The sequence below is a fragment of the Lytechinus variegatus genome, chromosome 3 (genome assembly GCF_018143015.1).
Source record: "Lytechinus variegatus isolate NC3 chromosome 3, Lvar_3.0, whole genome shotgun sequence".
NCBI lineage: Eukaryota > Metazoa > Echinodermata > Echinoidea > Temnopleuroida > Toxopneustidae > Lytechinus > Lytechinus variegatus.
The window spans coordinates 21,875,514-21,899,165 of NC_054742.1; the positions used below are offsets into that span (position 1 = coordinate 21,875,514).

The window sequence follows — 23,652 nt, forward strand, 5'->3', positions numbered from 1 at the left end:
ACCTAATGAATATTCATGAACATGCCAAGAACCGTTCTTTTTGTTTTGTTTTTTTTTATCAAAAGTTTTCGAACTTTCATGGGTCATGCCGTGCAAGCCTGTTGTTTTTAATGCCATATGTTATAGTGACTTGCCAAATAAAATGAATGAATCAATCAATCCTATTTTCATTTTATCTTCAGCCTGGAGTATCCTGGGGAGTATCCCTTTAAGGATGATGATATAGGGATGGGGGGGTTATATCTTCCCGGATTCCCCCATCCTTCTTTAGACGCCAATTTGCGTGGGGCCCATGACCCCCAAAAGTTTCACGACGACGTACCGTACGTACCGGTACTGTGAAGAAAAAATATATATAAAAATTATAAATCAATTCAGCATACGATATTTTCTGAATGTTTTGTCGAAGCCTATCACAAAATTAGATTTTGATTAATTAAGGTCGATTTTTTTTGCTTGCAGGCGCCTAGTTTTAAGTGTGCAGCGCAGCTACGGTATATTGCGTGGCGCCGTGGTGGTGGCCGGCCGGCCGGCCGTGGAGCTGACCGTATGAGAGTGCAGTGGATCGGGGATAAGTGCCAGTGCCTGATCATAATCATACTCTCTGGATGGTCCGATCATTCATAATTTCCTTGTAAACATTGCGGATATATTCACAAGGTATGTTCTAAACAATATGAATTTGTGAATTACTTTGAAATTGGCGATTCTTTCTGCTCATTTTTAATGTAAACTAATTAATAAGTAACTTCAAAATATATGCGACTTTCGGCGGTCCGGACGACACCCAACGGCCCAATCCCCATTCGTAGAGTTGTTGTGTATCCGGACGGGTTGTGTGTCCGGACGATCAATTTTAGAATGTCATTTGGAAAAAAATACAAGCGAAGTTTCATCAATTATTAGTACAAAATGTTAGGAAATATTATAAAGAACAAAATAGAAAATTATTACAAGTAATGAATTCATTTTTTAGTGTAATCCACAGACAAAAAAGAAGGCTTCAAAAAGATAAAGTGTCCAGACACCCGACCCCCATCCTACTACCGTACTATCATCTGCCCCTGGTCCCACATTCTCGTTTACATTTATTGTTCTTTTCACGTCAGATTTATTTATATCATAACCTTCATTGAATGAGTGGTCAGATTGAGTCACCGTGTACATGTAGTTAAAAAAAAATATCAGAAATGAGGAGTTTGCTTCATAGTCATACTTACTCTAGTAGTGTGATGGTGGGCCCCAAGTCTGCGCACCTAACAATTTGAGTTAAGATTTAACATAATCTTCTTTGTATTTCACAAAATCTCTTGGTTAATTATAGTGTTCCTTATATTATTAAAAGTAAGTGTACCAAATTTCTCATTAAAAAGTGAAAGGAAATATAGAATTTTCTTGAAAAAACCTCGGGCAGTCATTTTCAGATTGAAAAAAGAATGGGACCCCATGTCTGCGCACTCATTCACTAAATTTGCACACGATTCGGGGATTTTGATGAAAAAGGCTGCATTTTGAGGCCGTCACATGAAATGCCCTGAATTCATTATTTTTCCACCATTTTGAGTCGGATTTTTTTATGAATACCTGTCTATGTAGTGCATGTGTAAAGTTCGTGCTCGTTGTGTATCTTCTGTAACTAAAATCGTGCAGATACGCGGGTGCGCAGACTTGGGAGACCGCGCAGACATGGGGGAACTGACCATACTAGCACTTGTTCACTGCTACCACCCTGCCTGTGGGGAATCTACAGGTAGGACTATGGTATGCCAATGTTGTACAGAGCACACACTTAAAAAAATCATTAAAATATCACTTTTGTGACAAAAATTACTAATTTACATACAGTTGCAATTTATTTTTCATTAGTAACTTGGGAATAATTTTTGTATTCACCAGAGCGCTAAAAAACTTGAATTTTGGGCATATTTTTTGTACGCCCTCTATTGGTGGAAAGTAATATGGCAAGAAAATTTTCATTTTTTGATCTCTATTTTTAATTGAGAAAAAAATAATTTAAAGAATCAAATTTAAACAAGAGTCAAGTTGTATAAATAATAGGTGTAATGGAAACTGTCAGTGTAAAAAAAATCAAGCATTTGCCACAAAGAAAAAGAGAAAATAAGCCAAACATTGCCACCCTTATTTTGCCACACATGGAGATATAAGTGAGAACAAGGTTATATCATAACCTTGTTCATTGAATGAGTGCACACTAGTACCGTACTTAGTAAATGATGCTAAGATCGGACAGCTAAGTAAGAACAAGGTTAGATTTCTATCTATCATAATCTTGGGCCAATTGCACGAAAGGGTCTTTCCAAGGGTCTTTCGTGTCGCCCATCTTTTATGATACTGTAACAGTAAATTTTGCTGGGTCTATCTATTTTAATCTTTACTCTTACATTTGGCTTTCCATACTTTATTGTTTACATTCAACTTGTTTATTTCCATTCCTACTCATCTCATCCTTCTTTCCATCCTCCCAATCCACATACATTGTCATGATCTCATCTTTCATTCCATCTCCACAATACATCTCACATAGTAACACAGGTTCATTGCATTTCATTCATTCATTCAGTTTCCCCTCAGTCATGCTTCCTGGTTTTCCATTAGCTTTCCACTCCACATGGTCTTATTGTTTAATTCTCATTAGGATTCAGTTTAACTCATGATCACCCTTCTCTATTCTCTGATTGGTTCTTATTTTTAAATAGGGTTAGTTCATTTTATAGTTCATACCATTTTCCTTATATTTGATTGGTTGATTTCTATGATTATCCAATGTGGGTACATTGGCAGAAGATAGGATTGGAACGTAAAGTCAGTGCTGATCTGGACTTCATCTTGTTAACTTCTGATTTATTCTGTGTTCACCCTATCTTCAGTTTGATAATTTTAGTTTAATTAATTAAAGTAAGGAGAGTTTGAATGTACAGGAGAGCATAGGAGACTGAGTTTATGATTTTACAAGAGTACAAACGGTCATGTTACAATACGCTATAAGCAGGGTGTTTCTGAAATTTATGATAAAGAATAAGATTCGTTAGCTTGCTTTTAAATCAAATTTTATACAATTTCATGATATATCACATCATTTTATAAATATTTTGTTTATTTTAACGGACAAATGAAATATGTTTGCAGATGATGCGTTTCACATGGCGCATCATAAAAGATGGGCGACACGAAAGACGGTCCTTGCAAAGACCCTTTCGTGCAATCGGCCCCAATTGTTCATAGAATGAGTGGGTGAGCTCAGACCACCGAAACCTATTCAATTGGCCCAAATTTCAAGTTTTGTACAATTTTACTCAACATTCATGGCAATAAGAAGACAGGAATAACTGTCGTTTCTGGGAATTTATTCAACAATTTTTGACATTTTACTATAATCCCCATGAGTGAGCCAACGCAGTTCAGCGGAACAACCAAAATACAGAGACTGAAGCTTTTGGTATAGGCAATAAGTTGACATTTGAAGTCACTTTTTGAAATAAATATTTAAAAAATTTGAAAAATAATATGAGAAGATGGGAAGAAAGTTGTTGATGTTTACGTAGCCATTTTGTTCCCTTTGTTAGTAGCTAAGCTATGAGATGCATAGGTCGGCAGATGTCTGCAGTCCCAGTAAATGCATCAATGATACAGTTCTGATTTTCTGGATTGATAAATATTTTGTGAACCATTATAATGGTGGCAGTGGCGGCAGTGTCAACAAATCAAATCTTAACCGAAGGTTAAAATGACATCATAAGTTAACTTAGAAAACATATGGTCCTATGAAACTTGGACATAAGTTTAATGTATTCATGCCTGAGTTTCAGGCCACATGACCAAGGTCCAAAGTCATTTAGGGTCAATGAACTCAGACCATGTTGGGGGAATCAACATCAAAATCTTAACCTAAGGTGAATGGGTTCGCGCCAACGACCACACAACACGGACACGACTCACAAGGGCTGAGGTTTCATTGAGTTTTTTATTGACCAAAGGAAAACAGCCTCTGTATGATAACAAAATATAAACAAGCACATGATTAATACAATTACCACACATTACATAATAGCGGTATAAAAACTAGTACAGTTCTAAACATAACAAATACAGATTTACATTATCAATCAAGACAATAAACTACATTTTCTTCAGTGACTATTAAAGACAAAGTAAATCAAGAAGTATATCTCTTTCCTTCGTTAGATATAAAATCATATCAACAATATGTTTGTATTCAGAAAATCACAATAAAATACATATGATATAAGTTGAACAACTCTCCCTACACCATGAACTCACCGGTCAGACACTATAGTTCCGCATTTTGCTTTGACAACATCTTAAGTACATGAAGGGAAGTCCTTGCAGAAGTCTTCTATACTTCAAAATTAAACTTCCTTCTGTTGGTACAAGTCTCCTCAACAACAAACAGTGGGAATGCCCTTGCTACTGCCAGTGTCATGAGTCACTGGACTCTCTCCATAGCCAACAATAAAAGTACAATGGTGCACATCAAAGTACAAAAGGCATCCCTAAAGGAGGTACATGAATTGGCATTACTGCTACCCCTAAAAAGGCGGGAAAGAATTAGCCAATGAGCAGAGAGGGAAAGATTAAGTCAAAGTTAATAGAAGTACATGTACAGAGAGTGAGAAAGAGTACTAAAGATAAAGTTGGCATGGCAGATGTATTGTGAAATATAGATTCATTTTAAACATTCAAATGCTACATGTACTGAAATGAAATAATAAAAACATAGTATCCTTTTAACTAGATTTTTAAAAAGAAATATTATACAAGGAAAATCCAATTTACAACAAGGTTTAATTTTTGTCTTGCCCGCCAGAGGTAAGGCCAAGACTTCAGGATCCAAATGTCGTCCGTTGTCAGTCCATCCGTCGTTCGTCGGTCCGTCCGTCACAAACCTTATGACACACATCTCTACAACCCTAAGTCACCTTTCAACCAAACTTGGATGGTAGATGTACTAAGGGGACCTGCATGCCATTGGCCCGAATTCAAAAAGGTGGTTTTGAAAACCCACGGTTGAGTCCATGGTTTATGCAGATTTCCTATATAAATTACGCCCAATTTAGTGCGTATCTGCCTATCTGGCGCGTGTATAAGAAATGTCCAATGCTGATGCGCGCTTTTGTCACAATGCGCAAAATTGACGCCTGTTACCATGGTTATCTGCGCTATTTTATTCATGAGTCCACTGTTTGAAGAGTGGACTCATGAATAAAAACAGTGGACTAATGAATAAAAGAGCGTAGATAACCATGGTAACAGTCGTCAATTTGGCGCACTGTGACAAATACGCGCATCAGCATTGGACATGTTTTATACATGCGCCCAATACGCGGTAAATTAAGCATAATTTATACAGGAAATCTGCATAAACCATGGACTCAACCATGGGTTTTCAAAACCATCTTTTTGAATTCGGGCCATTGTGTTGGGAGGTCACATGGTATGGTCATAATTCATTTTGAGGTCAACATTAAAGTTTATGTGCAAGACTTTAGTGGGGAACTGAGCTGGGGAAGTGAGATGTTTCAAAACGGGGGTCTTGCGAGCGGGGCGGGCAGCCTCTGAATGAAAATTTTGTTATTCAGAGATATAGAGAACTGAAAAAGGAGGTCATCAAATATAATGTTGTATGGGCATCTGATTTTTTGTCTCCTTAGTTGTGGTTTGTAACTTAGTGTATGACTGAATGTTCCACAATCAAGTTTTAAATCAGACCAAAAAAAGCTCCCTTTGTATGTCAAAGAAAAGCTCTTTGCAGCGCTCTGCTGCTACCACTCCGTAAAAAACTTTTAGAAGAGCCTTTATTGTTCCTCTCATAATTATAAAACTGAGTCCCTGCAGAGTGTTTTCCAACTATCTTATATTTCTTTCTGTTCCCATAGAAACTGTTATGAAAATATAAGAGGTCAATTTAAAGAGATCAACTGTCCTCTGCCAAATTACATTAATCTTGTGAGGTGTGGATCCTTTTCCAGATGTCCTGACTGAAAATGATGATTTTTTTATCGCCAAGTCTACATATGTGTTGTTAAGTAGTTCAAAAGTAACCCGAGTAAACCAACGCAAGTCGCAACTCAACAATGTCTGAAAGAATTAGACACAGACATAATGAGGAACATGATGAGACTGGACTCTTATCTCAAGACCTTGATGACCACTCTGCGGAATCACATACTCATTCTAACAATGGAGCTTTACTTGCATCCATGGAGCGCAGTTTGAATGGAGCCATTGTACATCAAGATGAGGAAGACCTCAATAATGTTCTCTTGAGCAGTAGCAGCAGGAGTCACAAGGAATATGTAGTTTATACAGAGAGATGGTTTATACTTGCAGTGTTCTCTCTGTTGGCGCTGGTTCAGTCGTGTGGATGGAATACTTGGGGACCAATTGAAAACACTGGTGAGTTGAAAGAATGTAACTGTGGACAAATTGGTGGTGGAGGAGTGGGAGTTTAAACTTTATGGCCCGTATTCACAAAGGTCGACTAAAGTTATACCAGGGTTAAATTTAGTCAGGGGTTAGCTAACACCCGGGTATAAAGTTAGTCCACCATGCTATTCACAAACGGTGGACTAACTAATCCATGGACTCACTTTAGCACCGGGTGCTAAATTTAACCCATTGCTGAGTTATACCCCGGGTATAACTTTAGTCCACCTTTGTGAATCACAAAAGTTAGCCCCTCGGTGCTAACTTTAGTCCATGGATTGAAATGACGTCAAATTACATGTTTTATACCCCGGCTATAACTTTAGTTCACCTTTGTGAATTCGGGCCTTAAGGTATAGTTTATGGGTGTACTCTCAAAACTATCAAAATTGATAAGTTCCAAAAGAGATGCTGTATTAAAAAAAAAGTACCACCAAATCCAATACAAAATGTAACTACCCCTATTGAAAAGATCAATGGGGATTATGATTACCTGAAAATGACTGATGATGAATAGTTATTATGATAATGACAATACTAACTACCGGTACTATTATTGCTGCTGCTGCTACTATTACTATTACTACTCCTACTACTACTACTACTACTACTACTACTACTACTACTACTACTACTACTACTACTACTACTACTACTACTACTACTACTACTACTACTACTACTACTACTACTACTACTACTACTACTACTTCTACTACTACTACTACTACTACATGTAATACTACTACTACTACTACTACTTCTACTACTACTTCTACTACTACTACTTCTACTACTACATGTACTTCTACTACTACTATTACTACTACTACTACTACTACTACTACTACTACTCCTACTACTACTACTACTACTACTACTACTACTACTACTACTACTACTACTACTTCTACTACTACTACTACTGCTTCTTCTTCTCCTTCTTCTTCTTCTCCTTCTTCTCATTTTTCTTCTTCTTCTAGTAGACTAATACTGCTGGTGGATATCTACTCTTAAAGGACAAGTCCACCCCAACAAAAAGTTGATTTTAATAAAAAGAGAAAAATCCAACATGCATACACTGAAAATTTCATCAAAATCGGATGTAAAATAAGAAAGTTATGGCATGTTAAAGTTTCGCTTATTTTCAACAAAATAGTTATATGAATGAGCCAGTTACATCCAAATGAGAGAGTTGATGACATCACTCACTCACTATTTCTTTTGTAGTTCATTATATGAAATATGAAATATTTTTATTTTCTCGTCATTGTCATGTGAAATGAGGTTTCATTCCTCCCTGAACACGTGGAATTCCATTCATTTTAACATTTTGTGCTTCAGGCAAGGAGGTCCTAATCGTCAAATTCGTAAAAATTGAAATATTGTATAATTCAAACAATAAAAAACAAAAGAAATAGTGAGTGAGTGACATCATCGACTCTCTCATTTTGATGTAACTGGCTCGTTCATATAACTATTTTGTTGAAAATAAGCGAAACTTTGAAATGTAATAACTTTCTTATTTTACATCCGACTTTGATGAAATTTTCAGCATTTTGCTTGTCTGATTTTTCTCTATTGATTTAAATCAACATTTTTCTGGCGTGGAATTGACCTTTAATATCTAATGATTTGTCATATTTTTTCTTTGGTCCTGCAGCCAGTGTTGTATTGGGATGGAAGCAGAGTACATTTGCCGTTCTTGCCAACTGGGGTGCTATTGTGTTTGTCCTCACTGCATTCTTCTTTAGCTGGTTGCTACATGCAAAAGGTACATGTAGTAAGCATTTTAATTAAATTCATCAAATATTTGTTGTTATGTCCATTTGAATTCTTTTATATGTAAAAATATGTTAGTATAGTAATGTCATTGTTAGCGGGAGCTCATCACCATATTAAAGTATAAGCTCTGTTATATATGATGTTTCACTGTATACTGTGTAAGAGAGAGTATAGATTCTGAATCTCACTTTGCCCAGCACAGGTCTTCGTGTAGCAGTGTTGCTTGCGGCAGGTGCTCTCGTATCTGGGATGGGAATAAGATGTCTACCGGTTCCTGTTCATAGTATGATATGGTAAGGGCATGTGTTATTGCATCTATCTTCTACTTTCCTTTCATAATTTTTCCTAGCTTTATCTCTAGGCCTTGACTTTGGTGATTGGCAAATCCAATCTTTTATAAGGCACATTAACATCACACATTACTAACTGCCCGCTATGCCTCCATTGGCATATAGGGCAGCAACGAATGTCCTCCACTTCTGTCGGTCCTGGGCCAAGATCTGTATAGTTCTCCATGTGTGCCTTAGGTGTTTTAGTTCTCCTTCTACTGTTCTGCGCCATGTGATCACACATTGGGAAAATAAAAAGGGGCACCAAAGATTTCCAAGGCTAATAAATGGGTCATTGAGGCCCATTAAAAGATCATTCATGATCATGTCTCTGGTGGTCTTTGATTAGTTTAAGCCATGCCCAACTTGTAATTCAATAGCTTTATGTGCTAGTATCTTTTGGTTAAGGCTTTTGGTTGTATGCAAGGATGAAATAAAGAGTAGCCTGATAACCTGTAACCTGTGCAATGCTATTCTGTCACTGGAGCATTTAATGTATATGCAAATGAATTTTAGATCTTCCCACAAAACTCAGTTGATCTAAGTTATATTCTCTCACAACAGTCGATTAGACTTTACTTGCACGGATCAGAGCAAATGTTGCCTTAGTAAACTTGATTTTATATAGTAATTTACCTTAGTCAGAGGCACAGACCTTTAATTTACACTTTTTATCAACAAGTGAATCTTGACATAAGTACAAGTATATTTCCATTAGTTGTTACAAGAGATATCTCTGTACACAAGTCTTATTCAGTTGAACAGTTTATCTGCTAATTTAATACATTTTTAGGTGAACTGGGGATGGACCTCCATGCTACTTTTATACCATTCTCCAAGAAATTAGAAATAAGCATTGGGTCCGAGATAGTTTCAGCCAAGACAGGGCAAGACTGAGACAATAAGCGCTTAAGACCAAGAAGAGGCAGAGACACTTGTTTTCAATATCAGCCGAGACGAGACAGAAACCAAGATAATTACCTTTGAGACCAAGATGAGACCTAGAAAATGCTGCCTGAAACAGAAAACAAAGCGCTAGTTATTAGGGCGGGGGGGGGGGGGGGGTTTGGCCAAGAGCCCAATCCCAAGACATTCATAAGGGGAGGGGGTGCGCCTGACGGGAACCACTGCTCAATGTGAGTTGTGACCAGCAAAAAGTTTGATACTTTCCCAGATTAGTTTCATGAAAATATCGTATCAACAAATTCAAATTAGGCGTTGGGATGAGGAAAAGGTTAGAGGACTAGGGGAGTTGTGATTGACGTAGGGCATGCATTTTCCTGGGACTAAACCATACTAGGGAAAGCTGGGTTTGGGGGAGGGGGTGCCACATTGTAAGGGGGTGAAAAGACTAAAATAGGGGGTAAGGGCCATGAGTAGGTAGCCACCCTAGGCCCAGCTCCCCTTAACACATACACAGCTGCTCGTAGCCAACCAGCCCGCCTGGTTCCTCAAAATTTCTGATAGAAATCAGTGAGGACAGTGACACAAAAGCGGCACACAGTCTGCTGCGTTTGTTCATTAAAAGTGATTAATCTACAGACTGTATTTCAAGGTACCCAACTCTTAATCTCTTTCTATGCCTATTTGTAACTAAAATCTCGATTTAAATTCATGAAAGAAATGCATACTTCATGTTATAGATCTGTTGGAAAGCAGCTAGTATCTGGAAATAACTCACCGAAGACCAAGACATTTCTGTCGAGACAAGACAATTAGCACCCGAGACTGAGACGAGAGACAGAAACACAGATGAGACACGTCTTGAGACACCCAACACTAGTGACTATACTTGTAGATTGTATTTTTGTCTTTACAGGACAGCTAACATTGGTCAAGTGATTATTGGGCTTTCATCTCCTATTCTCATGGCTGGTGTGACTACAATCTCTGCTGTATGGTTTCCTACCAATGAAAGAACTACTGCCACTGCCATCTCATCTTCTACGGCTTACCTTGGAGTAGCAGTATCATTTCTCATTGGACCACAGATTGTACCTGAAATCTTGCCTGTCCACACAAACTTCAGCACAGTGTAAGTCTTAATAGGCATTGCAAGAAACATTCCATTCCACATCAAGCGGGAGTCACAAAATCAAGCAAGTAATTTGAATTAAACTCAAATTTGTAAGGGATTTTCGTTCAATAGCAACTTATCTTTCTTGTAATTGATCTGGGGATTAAGTTGGTGACTAAAGCCTGAATTGTAATTGAATGTAACTTTCTTGCTACACCCCGTAAGACCCTGATCACATGTACTTTCTTAAAGGGGAATGAAACGTTTGGAACAAATAGGCTTGTGTAGAAACAGAAAAATCAAAGAATAAGAATAAAGAAAGTTTGAGAAAAATCGGACAAATAATGAGAAAGTTATGAGCATTTGAATATTGCAATCACTAATGCTATGGAGATCCTCCCATTGGCAATGCGACAAGGATGTGTGATGTCACTGATGAACAACTTTCCCTTTGGTGGATTATAAAATACCCTCAAAATGTCTCCTTTTGCTTGTTCTTATGATGATACAAACTCTTTATCCATGATGTATTCTTAAAAAATATGTATTACATGCCCTCATGTAGAAAGAACATATGATCTATGGATAGATGTGATAAAAGAGGCAATTCAAGTGAAATATATACTAAAGTAGTGGGAGAGTTGTTCACAAGTGACATCACACATCTTTGTCGCATTGCCAATTTACTAACTCCATAGCATTAGTGATCGCAATATTCATTCAAATGCTCATAACTTTCTCATTATTTGTCCGATTTTTCTCAAACTTTTGTTGATCTGTTTCTTTGATTTTTCTGTTTTCACACAAGCTATCTTGTTCCAATGGTTTCATTCTTTAAATCATTGTTGTGGAACACAGTTTGGCGATATCCAGTTTAATTTGTAATGAGAAGTCTTGAAGCAGTCTTAGAAACCAGTTTGGAAATCCACCTCGCAATGTGGTTTTCAAGACAAATTAAGGAAAGAAGGTGAGAACAGAGTCTATACCATGTTTTAGACATGTTGAAGATTTTCTTAAGTCATATGGTAGAGTATAAATCAACTTAAGATTGAAAAGAAAAGCCTTGCATTAATAATGAACAATAATGTATACTAAAATGCCTGTATTGCATGTACTGAAAATCTGAAATATATTGTAAGCCCCTACACTGCTGAAATCGGTGAAGTTCCAAGGACATTTTGCTTGTTTACTATCACCTTCAGCTATACTGTAAGTTCATCTAATTTACTCAGTCAGTTGATCACATAAACATAGTGATAAATTGTACAGATATGAATTCATATATGTAATATAATGTCCCCTTTCCAATGTTGTCTTTTATAGCTCCCCTATTGACATTGCTGCAGAAGGAGATGATATTCTTGAAATTAATCCAGGTAAGACACATAAATACCTGTTCATTCTTTTTTTTTTAACAAAGTTGTTCTTGTATTATGAATTTTTTATCCAGATATCTTTGAAATTGATGTGAAAATACATTTTTAATAATGGATATTTGAGCATTATTGTTCAACATCGTAGATCTGACAGTTCAAGATCAAATTGAACTGACAAATGGCCATACTTTCAGGTTTATTTTTGATGTTGATATGTTTTGCTTATTTTTTACAAGCTGAGGCATAGTGCATTTTTATGTTTGTTTTAAAGATCTTCTTCGACTATATTAAAACTCTTGATGTTAAATGTCCTGTTTCGATTTTCCCTTTTCGTATACATAAGCTTGACCAAATATGTCTTATTTGATAGAATACAGGAAGGAGAGAGGAGAGGATACTGAATCATGTGATTATGTGAACTGAAAGAATTATCTGGTTGAAACCCTGAATATTTCCTGTGTTTCCTGAGACTTACAAAGAAAAAAAAATACACTAAACAAACTTTTAATACATGGCTATTGTACAAGTTGGAATGGTAAGGTAGAAGGTCTACCTACATTATTGTGTTGTAGTATATCAGGATTTTCCCTCCAGTACCCGATATACAAATAATCCCCTCTCTATAGAAAAGAAATGACAACTATTTTATCCTTAGAGACTTAACATACCATATAAGTCAGAAAAAAATGCATCTTACAAATCACAGTTTTAAGGAGAAAAATATATTTTGAACCCAAAATGATTATATATGGCCTGAAAGAGTATTTTTCCCCCAAATAATTTGATACCATGTTTATGTAGTATACATGTAGGTTTATGCTTGATTGAATAATCGACGGTTTTCTTTGCTTTGAAGTAAATTGTGATTTGCACAAAAAAGGCATGACTGCAATCAAATAATGAATAAATGATTATCCAATTGTCTACATATATACTACATAAATAGTATTAAAATATAGAGTACTGTAGCAATGACGTCAGTTGCCATGGTGACCTGGTTCTAAAATGAACCTGGGGGCTGTTTCATAAAGCTGTTCGTAAGTTTGGAGAGACTTTAAGGACGACTGGTGATCCTTTCTTACGCGCTAAACCAAGACCAATTTCACCAATTTATTTAACATTTACCACAAGAAAGTATCACCAGTCGTTCCTAAGTTGCTCTTAACTTAAAAACAGCTTTATTAAACAGCGTGCTTTTATGACTCTCAGAATGATGGTACCAACCAGGGACAAAACATCAATATATTGGCAAATACACATGTGTATAGACGATCATGCAGCTGTGACTTTGTTTAGAACCAGCCAGTTTGTTATCATGACGTCACACTTTGGTGCCCTATTTCTGAGAAGGTACTCTATCAGGTCGTACATTTATGTAATGTGTTCATGACACTGTTTCCTTAAATTGATGATATATGAGCAATGAGCAGTCAAGTTTTTCTAACTCACACAGCTATTTTCTCATGATTACAAATCATACATAATGTGATCAATGATAATGAAAAATATACACTTACATTGTCATTTTTAGCTGATTATGACCCAGTTGAAGTTCAGCAATGCCTCAGACAAATTAAGCTGCTTCTTTTCATAGGTAAGGTAAATCATGAGCATTGTAATTCGATAAAAGTCTGCCCATTTTCCCCATTAGATGATTAGAATGACAGATATTTTTCTCCTGATTTGGGATACCATGAAACATATTAGTAATAACAAAAAAGAAAGGGAAAGTTGAATGGCATATTCCCTTTGTTAATAAAGCAACCTAGTAAGATAATGAACTATTAATATTTTAATTTTATTATCTTATCCAGTTTTAAACCTGTAGTTGGAGTAAGTTATCTAGTGATTTTCATGGAAAATGATGAAAAAAGTTGTTTATGTATTTTTATATCATAAGATATGTGTATATATACAAACTTGCACCTTTTGTAGAAATATCAGCATTTTGGGTTAGTTGTAAAGCCTGTTTTACACCTTCAAGGATGCAACACGGATCATCACGGATCTCAGTCCCTGTTGATCCAGGGTGCCAAATTGATATTTTTTTAATCATTGTTGTAGTGAATACGGATTTAACAGGGTATTTATACAGAAATGTAAGAAAAAGTGCGGTTTCTACAAGGATAGACAAGGTAGCACTAGGGATTTGCTTTATAAGCTTCTGGGAGTCAACAGGGAATACACAGATGTTACTGGTTCCTTACACAGACCGTCACAGTGGCTTACGGTCTCTACTGGGATATCTCTAGAGCATTGGCCAAGATTGAAGTTTCTATCGCCCGAATTCACAAAGGTGGTTTTAAAAACCCATGGTTGAGTCCATGGTTTATGCAGATTTCCAATATAAATTACGCTTAATTAAGCGCATTTTGGGCGCGTGTATAAAAATGGCCAATTCCGATGCGCGCTTTTGTCACAGTGTGCTACATTGACGCCTGTTGCCGTGGTTATCAACGCTATTTTATCCATGAGTCCACTCTTCAAACAGTGGACTCATGAATAAAATAGCGTATCTAACCATGGTAAGATGCATCAATTTGGCGCACTGTGACAAAAGCGCACATCAGCATTGGACATGCTTTATACACGTGCTAAATTAAGCGTAATTTATACAGGAAATCTGCATAAACCATGGACTCAACCGTGGGTTTTCAAAACCACGTTTGTGAATTCGGGCCTTTGATTTTTGCAACGTCTAAAGCATATAGATACATGGCCATGAACACGGACTACTGCTCATGTACTTAACCAATGGTAAAATTTTGACCCCAGATATAGCATAGGGACCTCCTTGTTCTTACAAGGAGCATCCCAGAGACATTTGAAAGCTACACAGATGTGCAAGGTGGCTACAAGGATGAACACAGATGATTATCCTTCCACGTACTACTGGATGAAAAATTGAACTTGTTCAATTTTCTCTGATATGCTTCTACATGTACATCAAGGATGGGACCGGACGAGCAGTCGATGTGTACATGGTATCATGGATTGACTATCTGGGATGATCCATGTTGCATCCTTGAAGGTGTAAAACTGGCTTTAGAGCTCTGTTAAATTGCAGTTCCTCATGACTCATTCTAATGTGAATAGATAAAAACTGTTTTTCCTCTCAATGACATATAACTTGGGCAATTTACAATGACCACTTTTAATTTACTTGTTCAATGATTTGACCACAGGAACCTATTAGTCCTTTTTTAAAACTTATAGATTGTCAAGGAATTTACGTATGATTCATAAAAAAAAACTTTATTGAGCTGTGAGTATGTAAGAAGCAATGTCACTTATCTGAAAAATGTGCTTTCTACTGTATTATGTTTTGTTTTTGTGATTTGTTTTAATCTATGTAGAGTTCATATGGACCCTTCTTCTGTTGATAGTAGCATTGATCTACTTCCCATCAGCACCTATTACACCACCTACTGCTTCAGCTATTGCTAAGAGAGAAGACATGAAAGAGGGATTACTACAAATTGTCAAGTATGATCCCTCCTTATTTTGATTTCACCTGACTTTCTATTTTATAATTTCTGATTTCCTGTAAACATTTAAATCCTGAGAAATTCACTTAAAAATAAGTACCTCAAATGGGATAAATGTTAAGCAGAAATTTATGAGTCCCCTATGTAAGACTATGATGACATAACATTTAAAATGACAATGGCTGTGTCTAATATTGATATATTTAAATCTTTAAAAACTATTCATTTATATTCTCAATTGAATTCCACAATTGTAGATGTTGCTACCATGCATAGAATGTAATTTCCTATATTGCTCCAAATTACAATTTTTCTGGAATGAATACATACAATATTGATGATTATAGCAATATAGCTGAGCCTCTGGACAATGATGAAATTACAAACTTATCATATCATCGTTTATATTTTCATAATTCTAGTACAATTATGCTCTGAGAAGTCAGCAAAATAAAAAAAAACTTTCCATTGACTTTGATTTGACACTGTGTTTTTTCATTATTTTTCTGTACTCACTCAATTATAAGGGCAAATATGTGAGACTCATCTTACATGCAACATTATATGTTAAAATTGAGAATGAAATAATTTGTGTGAAAATAAAAATACTATTGAAATCTCCAATTGGTGATTTGGTGAGTAGATTAAATCATAGGGAAGCTTTCTCATTGTCATTTACTGAAAAGTAGGGACTACTCTTCCATTTGTTCCAACACAGTATAGTAGATAAAAGTTTTACTTCAATAGTATTTTTCTTTCATAAAACAATATGCTATCTGTGTTATATTTTATTACTGCCACACTTGAAATAATCAAGTAAGCAGGCTATGGGAAGGTTGTCCCAACATGTATCACTTACCATAATATCCCTACCGAAATAATCCTAGTGATCTCATTTGTAAAATAAAAGCCATAACTTTCTTATGGTATGTTCACTTAAAAGAAATCTTTCACACACCATTGTATGTCCAAGGTAGAAATCTCCTGATTATCATGACATTGTAGTTCTCTTGTAGGCACCCTTTATCCTAAGACAACAGTCCACATGTAACATAGATACCATTTATCTGCATTTCTTCATAGACAGTCATATGTGCAAAATGAGGTCAATATGTTTTTGTTTATTGTTAATTCCTGTGTTTATGAGAGGTGTGAAGGTTCAGATTTTTTCTGATTTCAATTTTTCTTTCAGCTAAATTTTAGCTTATTTTTGGCTTTCCTCTGTACAATAAGTATGGGAGTTCTTTCTAATTCAGACTTGTTCAATACTCTTCAGCTTTTTTCAGATCTTTTTATTTGTGGCCACTCACACCCCTGGTTTATGTGATAATGAATGTGATAATGGATATTACTTATTTCTTATTAAATTCAATCTAACAATGGATGATAGATTCAATAATTTGATTGACAATGCCTTTTTACCTTTTTAAAACTCACATAGAAAGAAAGAGTTCTGGATTCCAGCCCTGATATTCGGTATGACTACAGGGTTTTTCAATAGTTGGAACACACAGCTAGTAGCTATATTTGACAACAAGGCTGATCAGGTAATCTTGAATTTAATATTCCATTTTTTAATTTCATGTAGCTGGCAATAAAATTTGTGGAATGATTTATGCAAGTTTTCATTAATAACCATATCAACAGCCTAAACAATTAAACATAATTGGAAAGATATCAACAACAGAATACAACACAGGTTTTCATGTTTTTTCACCACTTTCAAGCTTAGTAGTACTGTAAATAACCCTTTATATCGATTTTAGCACATAATTTAGCCTCAGATGGTCATCAAGATAAGGATGTGATAAAGATATATTTCATATACATTCATTTTAGTCAATGTTTCAACGATCTTTAAAAAAAAGCCTGAATCATATATGCCTTATCCTGTGTGAGATAAATTCTTGCAAAACATATTGTGTTATTATTTGGAAACTTTTAGCCATAATTTTCAAACATCAGACATATGTATTGAGCCAATTACAGATTCATCATCAGTGGTGAAAATTTATGGGGTTGCTATTTATTTTTCTGTGAAAAACTAATATTGCTTAATGCTTAGTGATGTTTAATCCTTAGTTCATATCCCAACACATTTTCTAAGCTAAGCCAGCCAAGGTGAGGTTAATTAATACATGGTAGAATTCAATTTCTGAAATGCTTGAGTGTGGCCATACTGGCACCTGACTGCTGAGCTAAATCAGGGAAATAGTTCACCATTAATACAAGATCAGTAAGAAAAAGAATTCATCAATAACACACATGTTTTTAAATGAATTATTATTTTCAGTCTGAAACAAGTTGGATCGGTTTCTATTCGAATTTGGCTGGTGTCATTGGAGGTATCATATTTGGCAAGTAAGTGCTGTGAATAAAGATGCACATTTATTTTCTTTATTTTACTTGTCTAGCGATTCTACCAATATATGTTTTTAAAACTGGTCCAATATCTCCATGTATTCCAATCAAGGTTATCTAGTATTATCCAAATATCCTTAAAGCAAAGCTGGCAGCCATTACATTTCCTCTGTCATATATATGGGTTTTTTTCCCAGTAAATTAAGGCAAAATGATTTCTCTTCAAAGTTTTCAAACCATTGTATCAAAACAGGTGATATTTACCTCTTTGTCTTTGGCAGAGTCACCAAACTCTGCATATCTGCACTTTATGTTTGTGAATGCCGATTTGAAGATAAGAATCAGTATGGTAATCTTGATCTGTGTGGTATTTAGTTCATTATATCCTCATCCCCCTTCCCCTTCTCTGAAATGCTGTCCCCTAACTCTTATTTTTCCTTCAAACTACCACAGTTTTGTAGATCGACTTGGTGGTAAGATGAAGGCTGTTCTGATTATTCTGATGTTTGGAGCATGTGGTGGATTTGTTTGGGTTCTTTTACTAGCCAATGGTCATATTCCATACAGTACAGGTTAGTATCAAATTGTGTGTATGCTATTGTATTTCATATTATGTTCACATAATGATGTTCATGTATATCTAATTCTATCAAATGGTAATATAGATCCTAATCAAATGATTGGTTGAAATCTTTCTTCTGACCACTGAACAGTCATTCACTTTAGCTAACTGGTGAATTAGCTTACAATGTCATATTTGTTCAAAGGTCTTATTATACCCCTATTAGCTTATGGACAAGCCACATGGTCACCATATAAACTAAGTAAACAAAGAAAGTTAGAAAGAGTGCAGAGGCAAGCCAACTAATTGATTCTCAACCCTAATACCCCTTCAAATTTTCGTCTGTACTTTCTAACTCCTCAATATTTTAAAACAATTCTATACCAAATTTATGGCTAAACTGAACTGAACTGAACCAACCAAACCAAACCGAACTATACTAAACTATAAAACTAAACTAAACCCAACTAATGACTAGTTATTCTTATTTTATAATATGGCAATATAGATCCTAATCAAAGGATTAGCTGAAATCTATCACATGACCACTGACCAGTCATTAACTTTAGCTAACTGATGAATGACCGGTACTAATGACTAGCTCTATTGACTGGTTTTGGTCTTGAGATGAGGAGAATTTATCAAAAACAATGATCTTAATCGCTATCTTACAAAACACACATTTTGCTTGGGCAAGACCCTACTTTTGTATCGCCCACCAGAGTTGAAGGCAAGACTAAGGGATCCAAGTGTTGTCTGTCCGTCACAAACATTATGACACATAACTCTGCAACTGTTAGTCACTTTTCAACCAAACTTGGATGGTAGATGTACTTAGGGGACCTGCATAAAATGTTGAAGATGGAGGTCACATGGTAAAGTCAAAGGTCATTTTCAGGTCAGCGTTAAAGTTTATGTGAAAGACTCTCTTATGACACATAACTCCGCAACTGTACGCCACTTTTCAACCAAACTTGGATGGTAGATGTAGTTAAGGAACCTGCATGTTATGCTGAAGTCGGAGGTCACATGGTAAGGTCAAAGATCATTATTAGGTCATTGTTATGACATAACTCCGCAACCGTAAGTCACTTTTGAACCAAACTTGGGTTGTAGCTGTACTTACGAGACCTGCATGTTATTGTGTTCAGAGGTCACATGGTAAGTTCAAAGGCCATTTTGAGGTCAACTTTAAAGTTTATGTGCAAGACTCTTATGACAAATGTTATTCCATCCCAGTTAATTTACAATGAACTTTTGATACAATTCTGTTACGTGCCCTAGCAAATCACAATATTTCTGGTTACTTTCACAAGTGGGTGAGACACAACATTGCTTATGCCTTGTGTTGCTTTGAATACGCCACATGCCCCTGGCTATGCCTCCGGCGTGTTAGCCATTGTCATGCATTTTTTGTTGAGTTAATCAATTAGACAGATATAAATACATGTCTCAAACATGCCTAATTTGGGTTATGATTGATAGCATTTTCTGTAATAATTTAATAAACGTGAATGGAGTGAAAGTCCTTGGTTACAGCTTGTAATTCATACCAAGTTGGTTCAATGTACTAGACCACAATACACCTGTTTGTGTCTGCTCTTGAAAAGAAAGATGTTAGTTGATTGGTCATTATCAAATGAAAATTCATTTGCATCAAGTCACATTGTTTACTACAGTGTGATAATAATAATAATTTTACTTATATCATGCTAACATAAGTAAATTGAAGGCATGATTTTTGTGAATTCATATTTCCTTTTCATGTGTGTTTTTCAGTAAAACCAGAATAATAAATGATTTTTAACCCTTTGTAAATTCAATATTTTATCTTCCTTTCTTCACTGCAGTATATCTGTATACTTCAGTCATTCTGTTTGCATTCTTTGTCAACTCTATGGTACCTATTATCTTTGAAGTAACAGCAGAGGGTGCTTTTCCCACAGGAGAAGAAACCAGCTGTATGTTCATGACATGGCTTGGCAATGTTACTGCTTTGATCTTCCTCCTACTTCCAATATTCATATCAAGTAAGTATACTTTTCTTTAGTTCAGAGCATCTTGATTTTTCGATATTATATGTCAAGCATAACACTTACCCATATCAGAACATATTTGTATTGTTAGTCCTGATATGTTTTCTAACTAACATTAGAACCATATAAACCGGGGGGGGGGGGGGGGGGGGGGGTAGTGTTTCATAATTACCAAGGTAACCATTGGGTAATGACAACTTGTAAGTGCTAAAAACTTTCATGTAATTTCCCCTGATCCAGGCCTGCCAACTTCTCCGGGTTTTCTGGAGTTTCTCCGTTTTTCAGAATTTATAGCGGCCCAAAAGCGGAGAACTCCGTTTTCTTTGTATTTCAGATGATTTTCTTTTTTCTTTGGGAAATGACGCACTTTCCGTCTGCATCTGCCTACGGCTCTCTTTCTCTCTCTCTGAGTCCTCTCAATGTTACATTTACGTACGTACGCACGGTAGTATATACCGTGCGTAACGTTAATTAAACGCATGCACTACGCGCGCGTACGTGGAGTTCAGAGTTCAATGGATAAGAACGCGTGATGGGCCTGTGCTCCGTGTGTGCATATACGAAGCGCAACAAGCCACGGCCAGTGCGCTATTTATCCGACAGCGATCGTGTGTATTGACATTGGACAGTTCGCCCGCGATCGCGAGGATTCATAGCGCGTGTAGTGCGAATGTAACTCTATGCATACGGTACGATGCAGCGCAGCGCTTGCGTGCCTCCGCTACTATACTACTACCGTTCTGGAATACCGTGTGGGAAATGGATTGTTTCGCCAGCTGAGGGTTTAGAAACGGTAACATTTTAAACTAATATCTTCTCATGATATTTTTATATGTGCTTAGTGAGCTAAATGCTTTGGATTTTACAAGTCTGCCGTTTCAGTGCCGATTCTTGCAAACTTTTAGACCCCTGCTGTATTTTTTTTAGTCTGTGAACTGTCATGACTGTGTGAATGATCCATGATGCCAAAAGCAAAAGGGCACACTCAAAAGTTTCGCGACGTTTACAAAGATATGGACAAACTTGAACAAGAATTTAATCTTTATCAAATAGATCAAGATATTGATGAAATTGTTGCAAGTTCAAATACAGACAGAATCGATGAGAAATGGCACAAGATAGGAGCTATTAAGGATATCACAAGGCACACAGAGAAGTACTCCCTCCTATGCAAAACAATGAAAGCAGTTCTGCTAATTTTTCATAGCAACAGTGACTGTGAAAGAGTATTTTCCATCGTGGTAAAGAACAAAACTAAGCAGAGAGCAAGCCTGAGCACAAGAACATTAAGTTCTCTGATGGTACATGAATTGGCTATGGAGAGTAGAAAGAAACTATGCCATACTTGTACTTACTCAAGAGAGGTAATACATGGTGCCAAAAAAGCCACTTATGAAAGGCTCCAGAGAAAGGACAAGGCATAAAAAGCTCAAGAAGGGCTCCAGAAGGCTTGTTTTTAAGGTGAAATTTCCTAAATGTCCTCCAGCTTCCGCCGTTGGGAGTTCGGCTTTCCGCGCGATTCGTGGACTCCTTTTTTCCATTTTCAAATGTTGGCAGGTTTGCAGTGATCCGTAGTTACTACCTATTATTTTCTGCTGCACTTCTCATTGATATTTGTATTTTCTTTTTTTTTTTCTACTTGTTATTTGATGAATACAGATTTTTCCTTGACTTGGTTGAACTGGTTTATGTTAGGAGCCCTTGGAATGAGTTTAGTGCTGCTACTCTTCTATAAAGAGCATTACGCAAGAAAGGAATTTGATGTTACTCATCACGATGATGTTGAGGAAGAGGAGTGTGATCTTAACCCAACAATACACACATAAATCATCTTCATTTCACTTACACTTTCTTGTTCTTATGCATTAGGATATTTCCCACTGATAAGCATATGAATAAAAAAATTTATGTAATAAATGAAATGTAATAATGGCTATTATCACCCGTATCAGACATTTGAGCTGGTCATTTACAAAACCATATTGCCCTACATTTTTCGAAAATCGGGAAGGGTAGGTATATTGTTTGTATTTTCCTCGGTCTCAATGCGCGTATTTACTTTGCATGTAGAGACGACACAAAATATACCTTTGTATTTTCCCTGGTCTCACATCCTGGCATTTTAGGATGCGCATAAAGAGATACGCTTCATAAGGATCCGCACACCATCAATATACGTCATAATAAAGACAACGCTGGATCCGAGCGTTTGCAAGTACGTCATAATGGTAAAGTGCAGAGCCTAGACCGATATTAACATGACACAATAGAACTCTATTTTTAAAATAAATATCCCCATTATCATGATTTTTGCTCTAGATATCTGATTTGGATGATAATAAAAATATTGACTAGCTCTTCTTTCGGGGAACATCAAATATATTGCCCTTAAATGACCCATATTGCCCTCGTCTAAAGACTCGGGCCAATATGATTCATTTGCTGGCAATATATTTGTTGTTCCCCTCAAGGCTAGTCAATATTAAAATGTTTGATAATTGTGTATTATGTTGAAGTGTTGTAGTTAACTGTTCATTTCATGTAATTATCATTATGCAGTTGAGGCTGGATTTCACAATTATAAGTAATAAAAAATCAACAAAATCTAATTTGGGCGTTAGCCCACCTTCTTAGTTTGTCCATCTTATGTTTATTTTTGCAATAATCAAAGAACCATTTCAATCTTGGTCCATGTATGCATTTTGGAGTGATGCTGATCAGATTAGTTTTGGGCCTTATTATGAATCTTCAGAACAATATCTCATAAAAACAAATCTTTCATTGCATGTATGTTCATGTGTAAATAGGAAATATTTTATGTGAATTTAAAAAAGGTGTTTTTCTTGAGACCGTTTTTGTAATTTTTAGTATATGGCAAGAATTTGAAATGATATATTTTATTTCCATATTCATGCAGGTCTTAGCCATTTGAAAGACAAAAATAGCATTTTTCCATGTTAGTGCTTTCATTTTTTAATATATTTTGTATTAGTCTTCTATTAATAGATTTTTCCACCTCACTTTATATTGACTTTATTTTTAACAAATCGAAGTGTGATGGATACAAATGATTTTGAGTGTTTTTGTGCTATAATTTTTAAATATGTAATGGGGCAGTGATTGTTTTGTGTACTATTAGGGATGTAGACCACTAAATATTTCATGTATTATAGTTGGAATTTAAGTTTGCATTGTGTACAGGATTTAGAGGTCATTTTTGCAGTATTTTTGCT

General features: G+C 36.0%; 1 protein-coding gene across 2 annotated transcripts; it reads left to right on the forward strand.

Annotated features, from left to right (window-relative positions):
* The first annotated feature begins 529 nt into the window (after positions 1 to 529).
* Positions 530 to 22,384, forward strand: LOC121410501 (solute carrier family 49 member 4 homolog). 2 transcript variants are annotated; one of them, XM_041602644.1, is made up of 13 exons: positions 530 to 660; positions 5,916 to 6,435; positions 8,129 to 8,239; positions 8,453 to 8,543; positions 10,399 to 10,614; positions 11,920 to 11,972; positions 13,504 to 13,566; positions 15,329 to 15,458; positions 16,902 to 17,007; positions 17,754 to 17,821; positions 18,275 to 18,393; positions 20,234 to 20,413; positions 22,079 to 22,384. In XM_041602644.1, exons 2-13 carry the CDS (start codon positions 6,114 to 6,116, stop codon positions 22,243 to 22,245), a joined length of 1,626 nt encoding a protein of 541 aa, XP_041458578.1. In that variant the 5' UTR covers positions 530 to 660; positions 5,916 to 6,113; the 3' UTR covers positions 22,246 to 22,384. The 2 variants fall into 2 exon arrangements, with proteins under 2 accessions (XP_041458578.1, XP_041458579.1); XM_041602645.1 differs by having other exon boundaries at positions 20,330 to 20,413.
* Positions 22,385 to 23,652: the final 1,268 nt, after the last annotated feature.